This window comes from Kogia breviceps, chromosome 9, assembly GCF_026419965.1.
Source record: "Kogia breviceps isolate mKogBre1 chromosome 9, mKogBre1 haplotype 1, whole genome shotgun sequence".
Taxonomy (NCBI): Eukaryota; Metazoa; Chordata; class Mammalia; order Artiodactyla; family Physeteridae; genus Kogia; species Kogia breviceps.
This window is the reverse complement of record NC_081318.1, coordinates 14,532,873-14,549,920: the sequence shown is the minus strand read 5'-3', so window position 1 is coordinate 14,549,920 and position 17,048 is coordinate 14,532,873. Positions and strand designations below refer to the sequence as shown.

Genomic DNA, 17,048 nt, shown 5'->3' with positions numbered 1-17,048 from the left:
AGAGGCAGGTAAGGCTAATGATGAGGAGGACACAGGATGGCTGTTACGATGAAAGTTGGAGGATCTGAGAGAGTAATAGTCTAGAACAGCAGCTGCAGGGATTGTGTCGGAAAAGATTGTAAGACAAACAGTAAAATTACAGAGCATTTTCAGAGACCCAATTGAAATTATATGGAATTAATTACCAGTGTCAGATCTAGGGGCTAAGAGCAAAAATGGAAATCTAAGGTTAGAAATGAGTCGATTAAGAGAGTGAATGGGTGTTAATATAGGCATTGCAGTAACAGTTAAGAAATCCAAACTGGTGAGAAAGAGTTGAGTAGAAGTATTTCCAAAGCCAATATTAGTCACTCTTTGAAATGTAATTTATGCTTCAGTCTTCATTTCTGTCTCCCAAAGTTTCTGTTAGAACAGATGTAAGACATAGTCTCGTGTCCATGAGGATATTAAGTAAAATAAATCAATTCAGGTTAAAGACTTGATTTCTTATGTATTTTGACCCCTGGTTTCTGCAGTCCACAGCAGGAGCATCATTATTGGCTAATGCCTCACCTCTGACTCTCATGACATCACCTTTGTCTGTAACAAATCAAAATGTGACTCCTTTTGGGATGCTGGGTGGCCTTGTTCCAGTGACCATGCCCTTCCAGTTTCCCTTGGAGCTACTTGGCTTTGGAACGGACACAGCTGGAGTGACAGCCACCTCGGGATCTACCTCAGCCGCTTTCCACCATAGCCTAACTCAGAGTAAGTGCGGCTCTTTTATTTACTTGGCTACCTAGTTTGATAGAACAGGAAACTTCACAAATTTATACTAATTAAGAGTCGTCCAGTTGGAGTTAGTGAAAATTATAGAATTTTTTTAAAAGAAATGTAGTTTATTTCATCTATATATATAAAATAAGTCAAATTACTGGACTCTGAAATTTTTTTATAGTTTCTAAGTGAACTATCTATTCCACATTTCTATCTTAATGAAATTTATAAGAGGGAGTCAGATTTGCTGGGTCATTTGCATACACATTTATATTTATACATGTAAATATTTTTTTATGTGCTCTAGTTTAAGAAGTTGAGGTCTGTGCTTGCATTAGATAAACTATTTTCATTTTTTATCTAAGAGGGCTCAAATCTTAGTTTTAAGAAGATTACTGACAAGTCTGTTTTCCTCTCAGATTTACTAAAGGGTTTACAGCCAGGAGCTCAGCATGCAGCAACACTTCCCCACTCACCTCTGCCTACACATTTACAGCAAACATTTAATGGTAAGAAAGCCACCTGTTTCTTCCTCTCTTTATTATTTATACAAATTTACAAATGTATATTTTAAGTCTTTTCTGAAAACCATGCAAGGGAATGACAAAGATTGGAAAAACTAATTTTCATGTGACTGAATCCTTATTGGCAACAGACACCTTACAGAAAGGAAATAGGTAAAGGAGATCTTTTATTACATTTGCAGAGAGCCTCTGTGTTTGTTATATGGAAATGATGACAAAGAATAGGATTCATACAACAGTGTACAGAAGTCATGTCCAGTAATTAATCATAGTTGACCTTTATTGAAAGCTTCCTAAGTGACAGTCTTGTGACTACTTACATGTGTTAGCTAATTTAATCCTTACAACAAACCTGTGAATGAGGTAACAATCCGCATTTTACAGATCAGGAAACTGAATCAGAGGTAAGCAACTCGCCCAAGATGATAGGGTAGTAAGTGTTTAATCTGAGATACAAACCCAGGAAGTCTGACTCCATGGCCTGTATTCTTAACTATTAAACGTCTCTGCCTCTTAGCTGTGATTAACGTGATTTTAAACTGTACACGTTATATATTTGCAGCCCAACTAGTTCGCTCTGAAATCTGAAATTGGATAGTGGACACTGGACACAACACTGGCCTCCAGATTCTTGCCCTCACCAGCACTTGACCCCCGTAGAACGATGATACTGTCCTGAAGGCCATTTTCAGGATCTTTGAGCCGCTCGGCTGCTCTCTTAACTTTGGAAGTTGACTGGGGCCTCACTATTCTTTTTGGCCACTGCATTTAAAATTATTGTTGAACAAGTTCACAGTTAACCACAATGTGGAAATGGGAGCTTTAGAATAATCTTGAGGCAATAGGTTGTAATTAATCCTCTAAAACACCTAAGTGGTAAGCTGCCCCAGACTTCCCCCTTTAGAGAATGAATACAAAACCACAGTTGTGCAAATGGGGGACCACAAAGTAGGCACAAGTGTCAACAGTCCTCATCTTCCTGGGCTTCTTGATTAGGTTTAAATGCTTAAGGAAAATTGCCCTGTGACTAAGGCAGTTCCAACCTGGGTATTGACGACAGCTTGGTGGGATGAGTCCGGCTTAGAGCTGTATATTTGAGGGCAGACCAGTAGAAACCTGCAAGGAATTAGACACACGGGATTCTTGTGGTTCAACATGACCCCAATATTCCAGGCGTAGGTATATTATCTTGTTTTCTGGCCAGCACCACTGTTCCAGAGGGAGAAAGGAAATAAGACTGGTGGTGTTTTCCAAGTAATTGAAATTTAAAAGTTTATAATTTTTCATTGTAAACACATTTTAAAGTATGAGACACTAAATTTGAGAATCAGGCTGGGATTTTTGAATTCTAGGACTGCCACTTTGAGCAAGTCTAACTTGTTTGACCTTCACTTCCCTTGCTTGTAAACTGGGGACAACAAGATGTTTTTAATAGGCTTCTTATGAGAATTTAACAAAAATATTTATTTAAAGCTTCTAGCATGGTACCTGGTGCATAGTAAGAGCTCCGTTAATGTTAATTTTCTGACCTTATCTAAAGACTGGGGTCAGTAAACTTTTCCTATAAAGCTGCAAATAGTAAATAATTTAGGCTTTGCAGTCCACATAGTCTACCACAACTACTCCACTCTGCCATTGCAGTAGGAAAAGAGTCATAGACAATATGTAGCATGAGTGTGGCTGGGTTCCAATAAAACTTTATTCATAAAAAGAGGTGGCAGACCATATTTGGCCTACGGGCCATAGTTGCCAAACCCTGGTCTAAAGAATTTCACAGTCCAGTTAATATGAGTATTTTATTTTGGTAATTAACCAAAGCTTCTTTGAGCAAAATCCCACTCTGCCATTTTATGAATTTAATTATGCCTCAAGTCAAATCATTTCTGTCTACAAATGCAAGGGTATAATACCTCATTATAAATGGAAAAGTCAATTCCTTAGATGTTGTCACCAAGTTCATTTTAATAGTATTCTGTTTATACAGCTTTTGAAATAATTGTCTTGTTTCATTGATACATCTTTTCTTCAGTGGAGGCAGTTTTTTTGTTTTGCTTATGTTTCACCCGAGTAATTTAGGTTTCACACGAGTGAACTTAGCATTGTGACTTTTGTGGTCTCCTCCAGCCTCAAGATTGTTACTGAATGCAATCATTTGTTCCTTCACACCTGTGCATTTCTGCCCTTGTGCCTCCCTCTTTTTCTCTCAGGCCTGGTGGGGGCTTAATTTGCCTTGCTAAGACAATGAATGATCTACTAGAGATTTTCTCTATATTCTGCTGTCTCTCGAGGTCACTGGGCCCTACTCGTGTCCAGTTTAAGTAGAGTGATCAACATTTTCCCAGTAAAAGTTACATAGCCATATGTAAAACTAAGAAACCATTGTTTCCAGTAGCAAACTTTCCTACCTTTGACAACTTTTGCCAGGTTAGGCCTAAAACAAAGACTCAGCTGGAGTTTTCACTACCAGTGTGGTCCAATCATTTACATATATAATTGAGAGTTATTAAATGCTGTGTCATGGCAGGAAATTTAATCTCACTTGCAAGAAAATGAAATTGACCTTGTCTTCTAAAGGAATCAAAAAATGTGTTAGGTCCCTGGAAGGAGGGGGATTATGTCTTTTATGTTTCTTTATAATCCTCACAGCATTTGACACAGTTCACAGTGAGGTAGATAATAAATACTTGTTGAAATAGTATTTGTAGGACACTGAAAACCGATTAAACCATAGTCGTTTGAGATAAGAGGATCATTCTTGTTGCGTTTTTATCTCCTTCATGTCCTCAACCTCTCTAATGCTGTAACATGTTAGGTACTAAAGGTTATCTTTTTAGCAATGTCATCCTCCACGTGAAAATTAAAAGTTAATTGTTCTTTTTGCTTTGTTTTTATTTTTTATTACATGCTGACCCATACCAATTAAACATCTCTTTTCTCAGATGGAGGCCAAAGTAAAGGGGACACTAAATTACCACGGAAATCTCAGTGACTTCCCAGCAAGCAAAGGGGATGACACACTCGGCTGGCTGATGGAATCTACCTGATGGAAAAGTACTCATGTGGTCGTAGGGCTGCTGTTCTGTCGATGTTTACATTCTCTCGTCCCAAGCACTGTGGTGAGGAGGAAAAAGAAAAGAAAACATTACTTGAGTAAAGCCAGGTGCAGGAGGAAGAAATGCTTTTGTGCAAAGTTAGTGACCTTTGGTCTCTTCTAAAGAAAGACAAAGTTACCATATTAACTGACTTGAAAGAGACTCAGTTGTCAAACCCACAGAAATACAGATTTGATTTTTCCCGGGGGAGGAAGAAGGAAATCGAGGATTTGGGTAAACTCCATCCATCCTGGGGGTTGGATCTGAACACTTGTAGACATAATTGCATAATAAAAGACAATATATCTGAAATTAGGCCAGTTTGTCAGGAGTAATGATCGTGTCTGGGTGGACTGTGCAGCAAATCTGCCACAAAAAAGGTTAATGACCCTATGTCTGATACAGACCGTAGCTGAGTATAAATCATGTACCCTCAAGAATCCTGAGCAAACTTGAATCTTCTCCAGTGTGTAGCAACTCCTCTGTAAACCAGTGGACTAAAGATGCTTCAGGAAAGTCATTTTAGCACAGTGATATGTATTACATTTTTAAGTCAAAAAATTGAGCCCGTTGCTCTTAACAGACAAAACTTAGATGTTCCCTTTTTGTAAAAGGGTCAATTACATCTTCCATTCAGAAGCAGGTACTTAACTCTCTTCTTCAGGTGATTTGTGCATCTGGTATTGACTGGTTAATTCTTATTTCCACTCTTGATGTTAAAACGTGACTGTGTTCACATTTTCCTCTTGAGAAATGGGGATCTTTGATATAGGGCTGTGGCTTTGGTCCACTTAGCCTTTGCAGGCCTGCCAGTATGAACTGTAAATTTCCCCCAACATCACCTCAGGTTCACAACGTCTCTTTCTGTTCTTGTAGCTAGTGGTGTTTCAGGTGATTATTAACTATTGATATAAACAGGTATAAGTGTGCATTACAATGCTTCTTCATTGGTCATTCAAATGGCATATATGTATTTTTTTTGGAATTTTGAAGATGGTATTTTAAAGGGAAGAATTAAATTAGGATCATTATGTGTACAGGGGATTATTTTTATAACAATCATAGTGTATTTTTACTCCCTATATCCAGTGTAGTGAAATTGATTTGGAGCATTTGGGATTTTAAAGCTTTACTAATATTTACTCAGAGTATTGATATGTGACTAAACCTGCAGATAGTAAGACTCCGTTATTATAGCTTCCTCATGCAAATAGCATATTCAGCAAAGGACGTTAAGGGAGAAATTTATGGTTATGTTTGGATACATTTTGTTTGGGTTTTTTTTCACCTCATCGTTGTTCTAGTCTCTCTTTTTTCTTCCTATTTAGGCTTCTGAATGTTCTCAAACTGTACTCAAGAATAGTGTAAGCTTGATCCATTAACAACGACAGACTAACCTAAAAAAACCAGCATCAGATTGGTAGTAGCAAGATTCCTTGCATATGTTTTCATTACAAATCATCCTGTTACGTTTACTCAGATAAGGGTATTAACCAGGCTCTTTTTTTACTTTCATGAGCAGAAGTTCCACATAGCTTTAGGACTGTGAGTAAATTAGCACAGATCTCTTTAGATCTGTAAGCCTATATTTTGACTTCAGAGTCACATTGGCTTGGTTATAGCAAAAAAAAAAAAAAAAAAAAAAAAGTTAATAACTGAAAACTTTAGTTCTAAGAACTTGTTACAGTAAGAGGAAAGGATTATTTCAAAGGAATCATTGATATAATTACTTGCCTCTAAGAATTTAGTTTACCGGTAAAGCAAATAAGAATGTTGTATCAACCCTGGTGGATATTTTGGAAGGATATTGGGATGGTGCAGATAGGTTTGACTTGAATTGAGTATGTTTGATTAAAGTTTGTTGGGTTTTTTTTAACTAGGGAAACTCACCCAATTCTTGAGTTGTTCCAGTGTAGCATACCTCTTGCTTTTATTCAATTTAGAAAAAAGAAGTCTTTGCTAATCTATAGGAATTTTCCTTTGGGAAGCTGCCTTTGTTTTACTTCCCATGCCAGGAGAGAAGTCAGAATGCACATTAATCTCTCTTCCTGAGGACGGTTGCGCATGTATTCTTCTGTATGTGTCTATCTGTACACATACATGTATCTATATAGAAGTTCATTAGGACTTTCAGTTGAGGAGCAACAACTTTAATTTCTTAAATCCATCGACTCTGAATCATGCCATGTGAAGATCCCTGATGACTCTGTCTTCATTAGAGAAGAACAGGATTATCAGTTCTTCCCCCAGTATCGTTTATAACTAACCAGGAAAAAGAACTGAAGGCCCTTGGCTCTGAGGAGTTCTCATACGTGGAGATGCTGTTCTTTTCTCTTTGGTCTTGATTCTGTGTCACTGCACCACAGTTTCACTACCGTAACCCACTCCAATCAAGACTACCCTTTTATGTTGTACAAGTGAAACCAACATCCTTATATTTCTTAAAAAGTATGCTCAAAGGGTTACTACATGTAAATACCTCTTTCTTTTCTAGGCCATAACATTGAAAATGGTGTCCATACTGTACAGTCACCTATTTTTACAGTTTGTCTTACTAAAATCATACATACAAATCGGTTATTTTTTAGCACAGAGGCTTGTGACTCATATTCTATTTTTGCACTTGAAAGTCAAATTATGTTATTTTTTAAAATGGTGAGTAATTTGGAAAGGATGTAGAGCAATGTGTATTTCTGTAGAGCATTAGCAACATCCCAATGTAAAAGTAATCAGCACACAATTATGTCCCATTCAGCGGGATTCTTGATTCAGGAAAAGTAAGCTGTTTTCAACTGTCTTGTATTTTAAATTGCCTTCACTGATGTATAAGCTGTTACTGTACATACAAGTTAATCCTCAGTATTCACGAGCAATAACGAATGGTCAGCGGAGCTGTCTCCAGAGATGGCAGTGCTGAGCCTCAGTTGGAGACTGAGAGCAAAGTGTCAGGCTCATTCAGAGCCTCCACAATAGATGTAAGCAATAATTTAATGATAAGTCGATTATCATTCTTTCTCATATGCTTCTGAGATCAGTGGGTAAAAGAAATCATGATTTTAAAGCAGCCTGAAGAAATTAAGTGTGGGGGAAAGAAGTGAGGTTAATCTGAAGTCACAAAATCTTGATATTGAGGGAATCAGAGGATTGTGTTAGTACATTCTTTCATGCCTACCACCCCTTTGATGGATGCTGTTAGCCCAAATTACATTGTTTAATATCAGAGAACCTGAAAAGGGTTTATCATACCACCCAGGTAGGAGGAAGAACCGGGTACACACATGTTTGAATGCTGTGGGTTTGACACCTGTTTGAAAACAACTTATCTGAAAAGATTTTTAACCCAGGATTTTTTTTTTTTTTCCCAAAGCAGATCTAAATTGTTTACTACCCAGGTTTGGAAAGGGCAGACACCTCTAATCTTTCTCCTCTCGTTGCCCTCTGCCACACCCCCTTCCACCTCTACTTGGTTCAAGACATTTTCTGAAATGGATTTCTACTGTTATTCAAACTGCCATTGATTATGAGAACGCTATGTCCCTTGGGATCATCTCTTAGAACTCCAGTTATCTATCAGATTTGCTGCTACATTTGCAAAATGAACTTTGCCTGTAATGGTCAACTTTAATCTAATTTACAGTTCTTTACTTTTAGGAGGTTTTGTCATATAATTTGACCCATGTATAGAATTAGGATACTTTATTTTAGGGGTGTACCATAAAAGCACACTGGTCCCTGTATTCTTTTTATCATCATTTAGGTTTTGAATTTTTGTTTGCTTTTTTTGTTCGTTGATGTTTGTTTTGTCTTGTTTTAAATTAGAAGAGTGAGAGAAATCTGTAATCGGGCCAAACTTGAGAACTTGCCCCATGCTTCAGCACTGTAGTTTCTGCTGACCTTATGTTCTCAGAAGGGCACTTTTACTTTCTATTGTGCATGTGTGATGGTTTGTTTGTTTTTCTTGTTTGTTTTTGTTTTTGCTTTTAGGGGGATTTTGTTTTTGTAATAATGATGCGGAAGAAAAATGCAGTAGTAGGTAAATGACTGATTACAAACATGTTAAACAATTTTATTTTATAAAATTTAAGGGGAAAGGTTTAACTCTGTAGATCGTTTCTTAGCTCTGGTAAAATGGCTTATATTACTCCTAAAACATACTCAGTTCAGGCCTTTGTCTTTGTTAAGTGCCTTTTTTTTCTTTCTTTTTTCCCTTCTTTTGAAACTGTTCTCAGATATCCTAAAGTACAGGCTAATACATCAGGGGATTCAGGAGGAAGAATCTCAGAACTTGCCAAGATCATGTCATGCTGTAATATTCTTCCTTTTCCTTATATGAATATGGATATATGTGTAAGATACATACATACATGCATACATATATATATATATCTGTATATATATGTATACATATGTAATATATATACAAAACTAGTAGCTGCTGTACCATTGCATCCTTTCTAAGCACTCCCCTATTAATGCTTGCAAAACTGCCTTGTTTATTCCATTGCTTTTAGTCAATTCAAATGGGTAGATTGGGAAATGGTCTTTTCACAAGATACTGTTTTCCCCCTTTGAATATCTGTTTGTAGAAGTCAACAGCAACAACAACTATAACTATATATATATAGATATAGATAATAGATATATATATATAGATATAGATATATAGATATAGATATAAATAAAATAAGTCAGTTATTACAAGTAAAATAAATTTAGTGGACTCATTGACTATTCCTGGATGTAATCCACTACTCTGTGCCCTTCAAACTTGGCTTGCATAATACTAGAGAAAGCATTGGAATAACAAGAATCTTAGAGTCTTTCTGGGTCAGGTTGACAAGGTACACACGGCAGGCAAGACTAAAGACATGGGAGAGCTAGAGTTAGAACCATGGTATTGTTTCTGAGTCTTGAAGGAAGTTAGCAACTTTGTCAATATTAAAAATGTATCATGTATTCTTCTGGGAAATAATTTTTGAAGAATTCATATAGCTGCATATCTGTCAAAAGGTTAGTAAACGTAGAAGTAGAAAGACTTCAGATTCTGAGGAAAAACACTCATATAACCCATAGCATTCTTGAGAGAGCTTCAGTTTTCTTATTTGCCAAATAATTACATTTGGCTTAATACAATTTAATGGTTTTTTTATGTTTCTCCCTTGAGCAAAATAACATAATATTCGATAGCTAATATTCATCTGTTTCTTGTTGAAAACATGTGACATGTTACAAAGGGAGACTAAATTGAACCAATCCTCGAAGCCCAGTACAGATACATCTAATAAATGCCCCCTTTTAACTACATTTTAACTGAGGAGACTGGTGGCCAAAAAGGAGAAAGCAGAGGCTCCTGCTAGTGTTACCTGATAGCAAGACTGTTATCAGGTAGCCTCAGTTCAGTCATGTTACTCTTGAATTACTATGTTTAGGGGGAATATCATTTAACCTTTGTGCCTCAGATTACCCATTAGAAAATTGGGTATAATAATATTCACCTACCTCCCAGGGATATCAGAGACTTTTTCAAAAATATTTTGAGTTTTTCTAAAATGTCCTATATAATTTTAAAAGTATTACCATTTTCCTGCAGAGGCTAAAAAATGTTTCCCTATGATGGGTATAAAAAAGTACCATATGATTTTTAAGTTTTAAAAAAATCACTGGAATTCTAATTTAGATACATATTTGTTTTTTAAACATATATTTGTGGTTGGATAAAATGCTTAGTTTCAGGTTAATAAGTGAGGAGGGGGTAAATAACACTAAGTTTCTTAATTATAAGTAGATTTTTTTCTAGCCGTTTATGGTATTATTACACGTGTGATTTTTGCCAAGGTTGTGGAGCTGAAGCTAGCTAAAGCTTGGACGATTGGGTATTGGAGTTGATTAATGATCCAAAACATTTTATCTGCCTCACTTTGCCATATTCTCAGTCTGATTTCCTTATATTACTTGTTTAGTGATGGATAGCTAAACTTTTAACTTTCTAAGAATGAATGGGAGTCTCCTCCTTCTTATAAATCGAGATTGTGTACTCTTGCTGTAACTATAGGTTTATCCAGCTTTGCACTGAAGGGGCAAGCACTACATACAGTCAGCTGGGTGTACTTTTAGCCAGTCTACCTTTGTAATTTATGCTTCTTCAACGGTGAAAGAGTTGGAGCCATCAACTGCTCAGGTGGTAGGAAAATGGGAGAGGGGGGAGACAGGATTCTTTTCCTATAGCTGGGGAGGGGTGGGGAGGGTGGGGGTAGAAGGAAACATGTTTTGCTCAACTCCAAAGAGGAAACGAAGGTCATCTTATCCTACCCTCCACTGGGTATATTAAGCAGTAATACATAGAATATTCCTTTTATCATTGGAAACAACAACAACAACAGGAAAAAATGGATGCCGCCGCTCTGAGCTAAATGCTTAGCAACATTTGTTAGGGGGTGTGTAGATTTAAATTGTAGCACATATTCAGGGTCAGGAAAGAGAATGTAGGGGGATGAGGAACAAATTTATCCAGTGTTAAGTGAGCCGGCAGAAAGCGCCAGGCCCAGGCAGACAAAGCCTCTGGGTTAATTCCCAGAACTGGCTGAGGCCCATTTAATCTCTAGTGATAGGATGTTTTTCCTTAAAAGTCACTTTTTGGTTTTTTTGTTGCTTTCTCCAGATAAAGCCTTAGTTAGTAGCCTCTAAATATCAACTATGCAGATAAACACACAAATTTTCCACACTTTTTCTCTTTTTTCCGTTCTTTAAATAACAGATGTTAATTAAGACTTCTTCCCAAAGAAATAAGGCATAAGGGTTTTGTTGAATGTGTGTTTGTTCCTCTAGGGAAAATGAATGGAAACATAAAAATAGAGATATTTTGTGTGTTCATCTATCCTAAAATGTGAACTTTATATTCAAAAACTAAGTACAGATCTGGTGCAAATTGTAGTTAGAATCATGGAATGTCTTTGGGTTGTTAAGATAAAACCATCCCAGTGTTCAATTCTGAGAAAGTTTTAGATTCTGTGGCATAGTGTCAGGTTTGTGGAGCTAAACAGATGGTCAGACTATAATTAAAAAGCTTTGAATATTAATGTCAAATTCTTATTCTTTCTTCCTTTAGTCTTCATTCTTCTTTCCTCTAGTCTGAGCTCTTCAGTTAACCATTCCATCAACCAATTGCTACACTAGAATATAAGTTGCTGAGCATCAGGGGAGGAAAGGTTAAACTGTCTTTCACGTCCTTCTCTCACTCACATTGGCCATCTATGCTGTGTTCCCACTGAATTCAAAAGGAAAGACTATAGGCATTTCTAGGAGACTGTTTACATCCCAGCACAGACTCAGACAGGGACTGGTAGGATTTTAATCAGACTGCTTTTGAATAACTTCCTATTAAATTACATTTTTCTCAGATACTCCCAAAGTACCATTTGCTTGAAAGTAACTATTTGTGATCTTTGTTTAATTTCCTCATACTGTAATACTTCTTTTTTCCAGCCTTTCTTACATATGTACATTTTAGATCGGGTTAGTACTTAAATTTTGGACACTTGTCTGAACTGTTACCCAAACAGGTCAAGAATACTTTTAAAAATCTCAGCAGTAAAATCAAAGGGGTCTATATGTCCAGAGCTTAGAGTCATCGCTGGTGACCTGAATTATTTTTCTCTTCTTTGTGTTAAAAATAGATTTCTCTACTATATAATGTAGTAGTAGCTACATTGCATGGCTTCCTCAATACTTTTCAAGATTATTCAGAAGAGACACAGACCTTTGTTAGGGCTCTTATTTCACATAATACTCTGCCTTGCTTATTTTCATTACTTCCCCTGGAATAAACCTACTTTGCAAAGGTCTGAGTCAGATAGGCCATATGAATCCTTAGTACCAATTTTATGTTCCTCAGAAAACTCTCTATACATTATTTGCTCCCATTTGCCAATAATAATATAATTCTATTTTAATCTAGTTTTAAAATATTTTGTAATAAAGCACTAATGGAAACCTAATTGAAATACAAACAAGATGATTATTACCTAAGATAACTTGGAGATACTTCTGTTTTTGAAGTTAACAGCTCCATCTACCCTCTAAGCACATTTAGGAGTCAGCAGTAACCAAGACCAGCCAAGTGGCATGTTTTTCTATGTGACAACCTGCCCTTTATTTGTCACATCTCAGCTATATTATATTTTCTGTCCTTGCGGCCATAAACTTCCCTCCTTTTTTGGCTTCTCTCTTCTGTGTGCAGGGATAGTGTGCCCTGTGCCCGCATATTGGGTTTTCTTTCCTGTACCTGTGAAATTACCAAGAATTACCCCAATTTTGGCCAGAGGCATTAAAAGAGAAGTTATTCTCAGTTGATAAATGTATTACTGTTTTATATAGGTAGTCGGAAAGTTGACCAAGTTTGGCCAACTTTTAAAATCCTGGCTATGCTTACATAATTAATTACATATACCTTCTGAGACCTTCAGATAAGCAAGGGGCCCTTTCACCAGTAGAGGTAGGTTTCCAACCTATATGTAATTTCCTGGCCAGCCTCCAGAGAAAGGATTCAAGCTTTGTACTGTTCTTTTGTTGGCTGTCATTGAAACACTACCTTATAGAATATATCAAAAATATCTAATTGTTCTTAAGAAGAGTATGTAAATCTGGAGCTTGCCCTTGTTTGTTGCTCGCTAAACATTGTGAAGCTTAAAAGAAAAGGAAAGGAAATCTCTGGCTGGTGAAAATTCTGTGCCCCCAGTAATGTGTTAATCAAAGTTATCTACCACGGTAACCAAGTGACAAGTGTTTGCTCTTTTATTACAAGCAAGAAAATTTATTTGCAGTTGTAAAACTTATTGTGGGACTGCAGGCCTATTTGCTATAAATGATTGGAAATAAGGATTCTGATTTTTAGTCTGGGTTAAGCACATATTTCCAACCCTTGCGGTATGAATTTTCATAAAGGAAAGACTTTTGTTTGGTAACAGAAGGAAAGACAGGACTTATTTATACAGTGAACGTTCACTCTGTAGAGGAGCTTCCCTCCAGTTACACATCATGTTCTTACTTTAGCCGCCTCCACACTCGATTATAGATGCCAACGTGTTTTACAACGAGTCTTGAAGGAAGGAGCCTACATAATTGTTGCTCCTCCCGGTGAAAGGCCCTGGTTACTGTACTGCATTTGTTTATAGGGAGGTGTGTTTTTGCTAACTTGAAGGGATATACTGTATTTTAAATAAGTGTGTGACTTAATATTTTGGGATTTTTTTTTTCCTCCTTTAAAACTGGACCTGAACACAGCTTTGAGTTGATATTTGTAATAATCTCAGGACCTGAAAGATTGTAGCATTTAGTGTGTCTTAAAAATTATGTACTGTACCAGCCATGGATTTTTGTAAATATACCTGTCTCCCTTTTTTGTATTATTTTAGTAAAAAAATAATAATAATAAATTTAAATAAAATGGGGTGGTGACGACATGTGGATGGGTGTGGGTATGTATGTGTGTGTGTTTGTATAAGGCTCTTTTGAGATGAACTGGTGCTTGTTTAATTTCCGGCTCTAATGAGAGCAGGAATATGGACAAACTGCTGCTACTGAACCCTGCACTGAGCCTAGCTGTTCCCATTGTATTTCCTGGTGATTGACCAGGAAATGACTAAGTTAAATTCTTCTTCCCACTGCCATCTTGCCTTTGAATTCTCAGTTCTACACACTTTTTGAACTTCAGTGGTAAAGCTTTCCAAACTTTGGGTGGTTTGCTGGTCTGTAGTTTTTAAAGAGCTCTTGTCACTATTTTCTAAGAAGAAAGAAGGACAGGTAAATTTTTTTAACCAAAAAAAAAAAAAATCACATTTCATAAAATCCTGATGAATTTTGGACATATGAGAGGACTTGAACATTCCTAAATGTGGATCTGTGAATTTAGTAAATTGACCCCATTGATATACTCCTTCAGTGCAGGGATTTCTTTTTTTTTTTTTTTTTTTTTTTTTCCGTAACAGCCTTGCTCATATTCCAGGTGTAGCTAAGCAAACCCCTGTTTTAAAGCAGGAGCCTTATTTGATTCAGTGTAGATGTTTTCCTGTCTATCCTTTGTGACAGGGCCTTTTACATGAGTGTTTTTTCTTTTTGTATGTGTTATGTGTTTGTTGTATTAAATAAAGAGGAATGTACATATTATTCTCGTGTCTGTAGTATCATTGGACTAACTTGGATTTTAATATCTCATTCTTTCAGTGGTGGTTGAGTCTCTCTTGCCTGTTTCACACTGTGCTAGGCGCTGTGGGACACAGAAGTAAGGGCATGGTCCCCACCCTCCATATATTTACAGTTCGCAATCACACGAGAAGTTAAAAGACAGCAGTTCAAAATTTATTACGAAAGTGTGGTCCATGGCCATCTGACATTTGAGTTCGGAGCAGGGGAGAGATTGGATTGGAAAGATCTGGGGAGAATTGTCAAGTTGATGGCATTTGAAGTGGGCCTGCAAGAGTAAGTGGGATTTGGCTGGCCAGGCTGGTATGAGGTAGACATTGGGGTGAGTAGGAGAAGCCAGACTGTGGGAGTCTTACCAGGTTCTTCCTTCAGGTTATAGTGTGTGTGTGTGTGTGTGTGTGTGTGTGTGTGTGTGTGTGTGTGTGTGTGTGTGTGTGTGTGTGTGTGTATGCAACTTGTCAGAGAAATTGAACAGTTTTGTCATTTATAAGTGTATATGTGCACAGAAGATACAGAAAAGAACATAAGCCCCCAAATATAAGAGTCGTGGTACTTAAGTGTATTTTCAGTGCATTGTCATGCAGGGAGGAGGGTAGGCTGCAAGTGCTTTTATGAAAAACTGGTAACATTTAAGGGCAGTTTTGCAAGTGTGTTCTTGAGAGTAACAAGAAATCTGTAGTTAAATAATAAGACTACACTTAACTTTGTTGTCACCATCTTGTAAATGTGTGTTAACATATTAAAGGTGCCATTGTTAAACCAGATTTCTTAAACTCATAATTTCCTCAAGCTTATTTGACCATGGAGTACTTTTTTTCATGTAACTTCAATTAACATTAAATTATACAAGGCATGTGAAGCACTTAGCACAATGACACATAGTTAAGTACTAGGTAAATGTTAGCTTTTATTATCCTTCATACTAGTTCTGTTTTATTATTTATTATATAGTATATATATTTTTAAAGTTAAGAAGAAAAAACATGGCCCAAGGAGTTAAGGATTTCAGAACAACCAAGTCAGTTTAGAGAGCCGAAAAGTAAGCAGAGAAATGCAGCTAGTTCTCTCGAGTTGAATGAGGGACAGTGTCCAGAAGGGGGCTGGTTCAAAGGAGTATAGAGAACTCCAAAGCAGGAAGTACGTTTTACACTTGTCTATGTAGTCAAGAAACCGTCTCAGACCTTAGCTTTGGCACAGAAAAGAGCGTGGCTAGTTACGAAAATCAACAACTGTAGATGGAGCTCGAAGGCAGAAGTTAACAAATTGGTGATGGAGCTACTTTGCTTTTACAAATTTATTGTAAGGGAAAAATGGCCTTGTACAAAGGCTTTCTGTATGTGTTCATCTGTGCTGCTCATGACAATAAAAGTTTGAACCAATCTAATGTGCTAGAGGGGATTGCTTAAGTAAATAAAAATAATACTACTAAACAAAATTGTTTTAACATAAGAAATGATTAAGATGTCCATGTATTAAATAAAAGAACAGTTATAAGTGTTAATGCACATAGATAGGCACAGAAAAAAATATATGGAGGGACATACACACCAAAGTATAAAGATTGGTGAAATGAATGCTTTTTTCTTTATCCTTTTACTTAAATGTATTTTCAATGAACATGGATAACATGAGCAAGGTTTTTGGTTTGGGTTTTTTTTAAGAAACAGTAGGTGGACTTAGTTGAGGAAAAGGGGAAAGAAATGGGAAGGAGCCTCTTGCTGTCTCATCACTGGGAGAAGGGAAAAGAAAAGAATTTATTTCTTCCACTCAGACCCTGCTAGATCCCAAAATTGGATCTGGCTTAGAGGGAAGACACACCTGAACTGCTTGATTTAAAGTAAAGATTTTTCTGGAAAAGATTATTCTTGCACTTAGTTAAAAAGAAAAAAAGTACCAAATACATGATTATACAGTGAACGCAAAGCATCTTTCCTACCCATGGCCCCATTTTCCTCCCTCAGACCCACCACTGCTACCAATTTCTCCAGTTAAAACTATAAATATGCATCTGACCTTTTAACATAAATTTAGCGTACTTATCTGCTCTACCATACCTAGCACTTTTCTTAAATTATCTTGGAGATTATTCCTCACAGTACGTAGAGGTCTGTCTTGTACTTTTTGACAGCTCATAGTATTCCATAGTTACAGTACCATAATTTATTGTATCCATTCCTTATTAATGGGCAGTTAGTTAAGTATCGCAGGTCACACTGTGATATCCTTTAGGTATTTGCAGTCTGTGTATGCATATCAAACCAACAGTCAAAAGTTTGTTTTGTAATGGAGAATAGTGACTAACATTCCAGATTTGAAAGTTGGTGTCTGGAATCATATCTATCTAAAGCTTTGAGGAATACTTGAGAAAATAAATCTTTTCTAAAACAGAGGTTTGAAAATTGGAAGTGCGAGAACTGCTTCTAGGTGCACGAAGGGTTGCGTTAGCTTGCAGGTGGGACCATGAGCTTTTCGAAGGACG

The 17,048-nt window shown here is 36.8% G+C and overlaps 1 protein-coding gene across 7 annotated transcripts in view; it reads left to right on the top strand.

The window, feature by feature from the left end:
• The window catches only part of UBN2 (ubinuclein 2), an 88,405-nt gene that overhangs the window by 63,782 nt on the left and 7,575 nt on the right, over window positions 1-17,048 (top strand). For 6 of the 7 annotated variants that reach the window (XM_067042048.1, XM_059074853.2, XM_059074854.2 and 3 more), the window contains 3 exons: window positions 516-747; window positions 1,176-1,265; window positions 4,220-4,687. The exons of the other annotated variant lie outside the window; for it this stretch is intronic. In XM_067042048.1, the coding sequence (XP_066898149.1) occupies window positions 516-747; window positions 1,176-1,265; window positions 4,220-4,269 (372 nt within the window). In that variant the 3' untranslated portion in view covers window positions 4,270-4,687. Of the gene's footprint in view, window positions 1-515; window positions 748-1,175; window positions 1,266-4,219; window positions 4,688-17,048 lie in introns of those variants that run through there. 7 annotated transcript variants of the gene reach the window in all.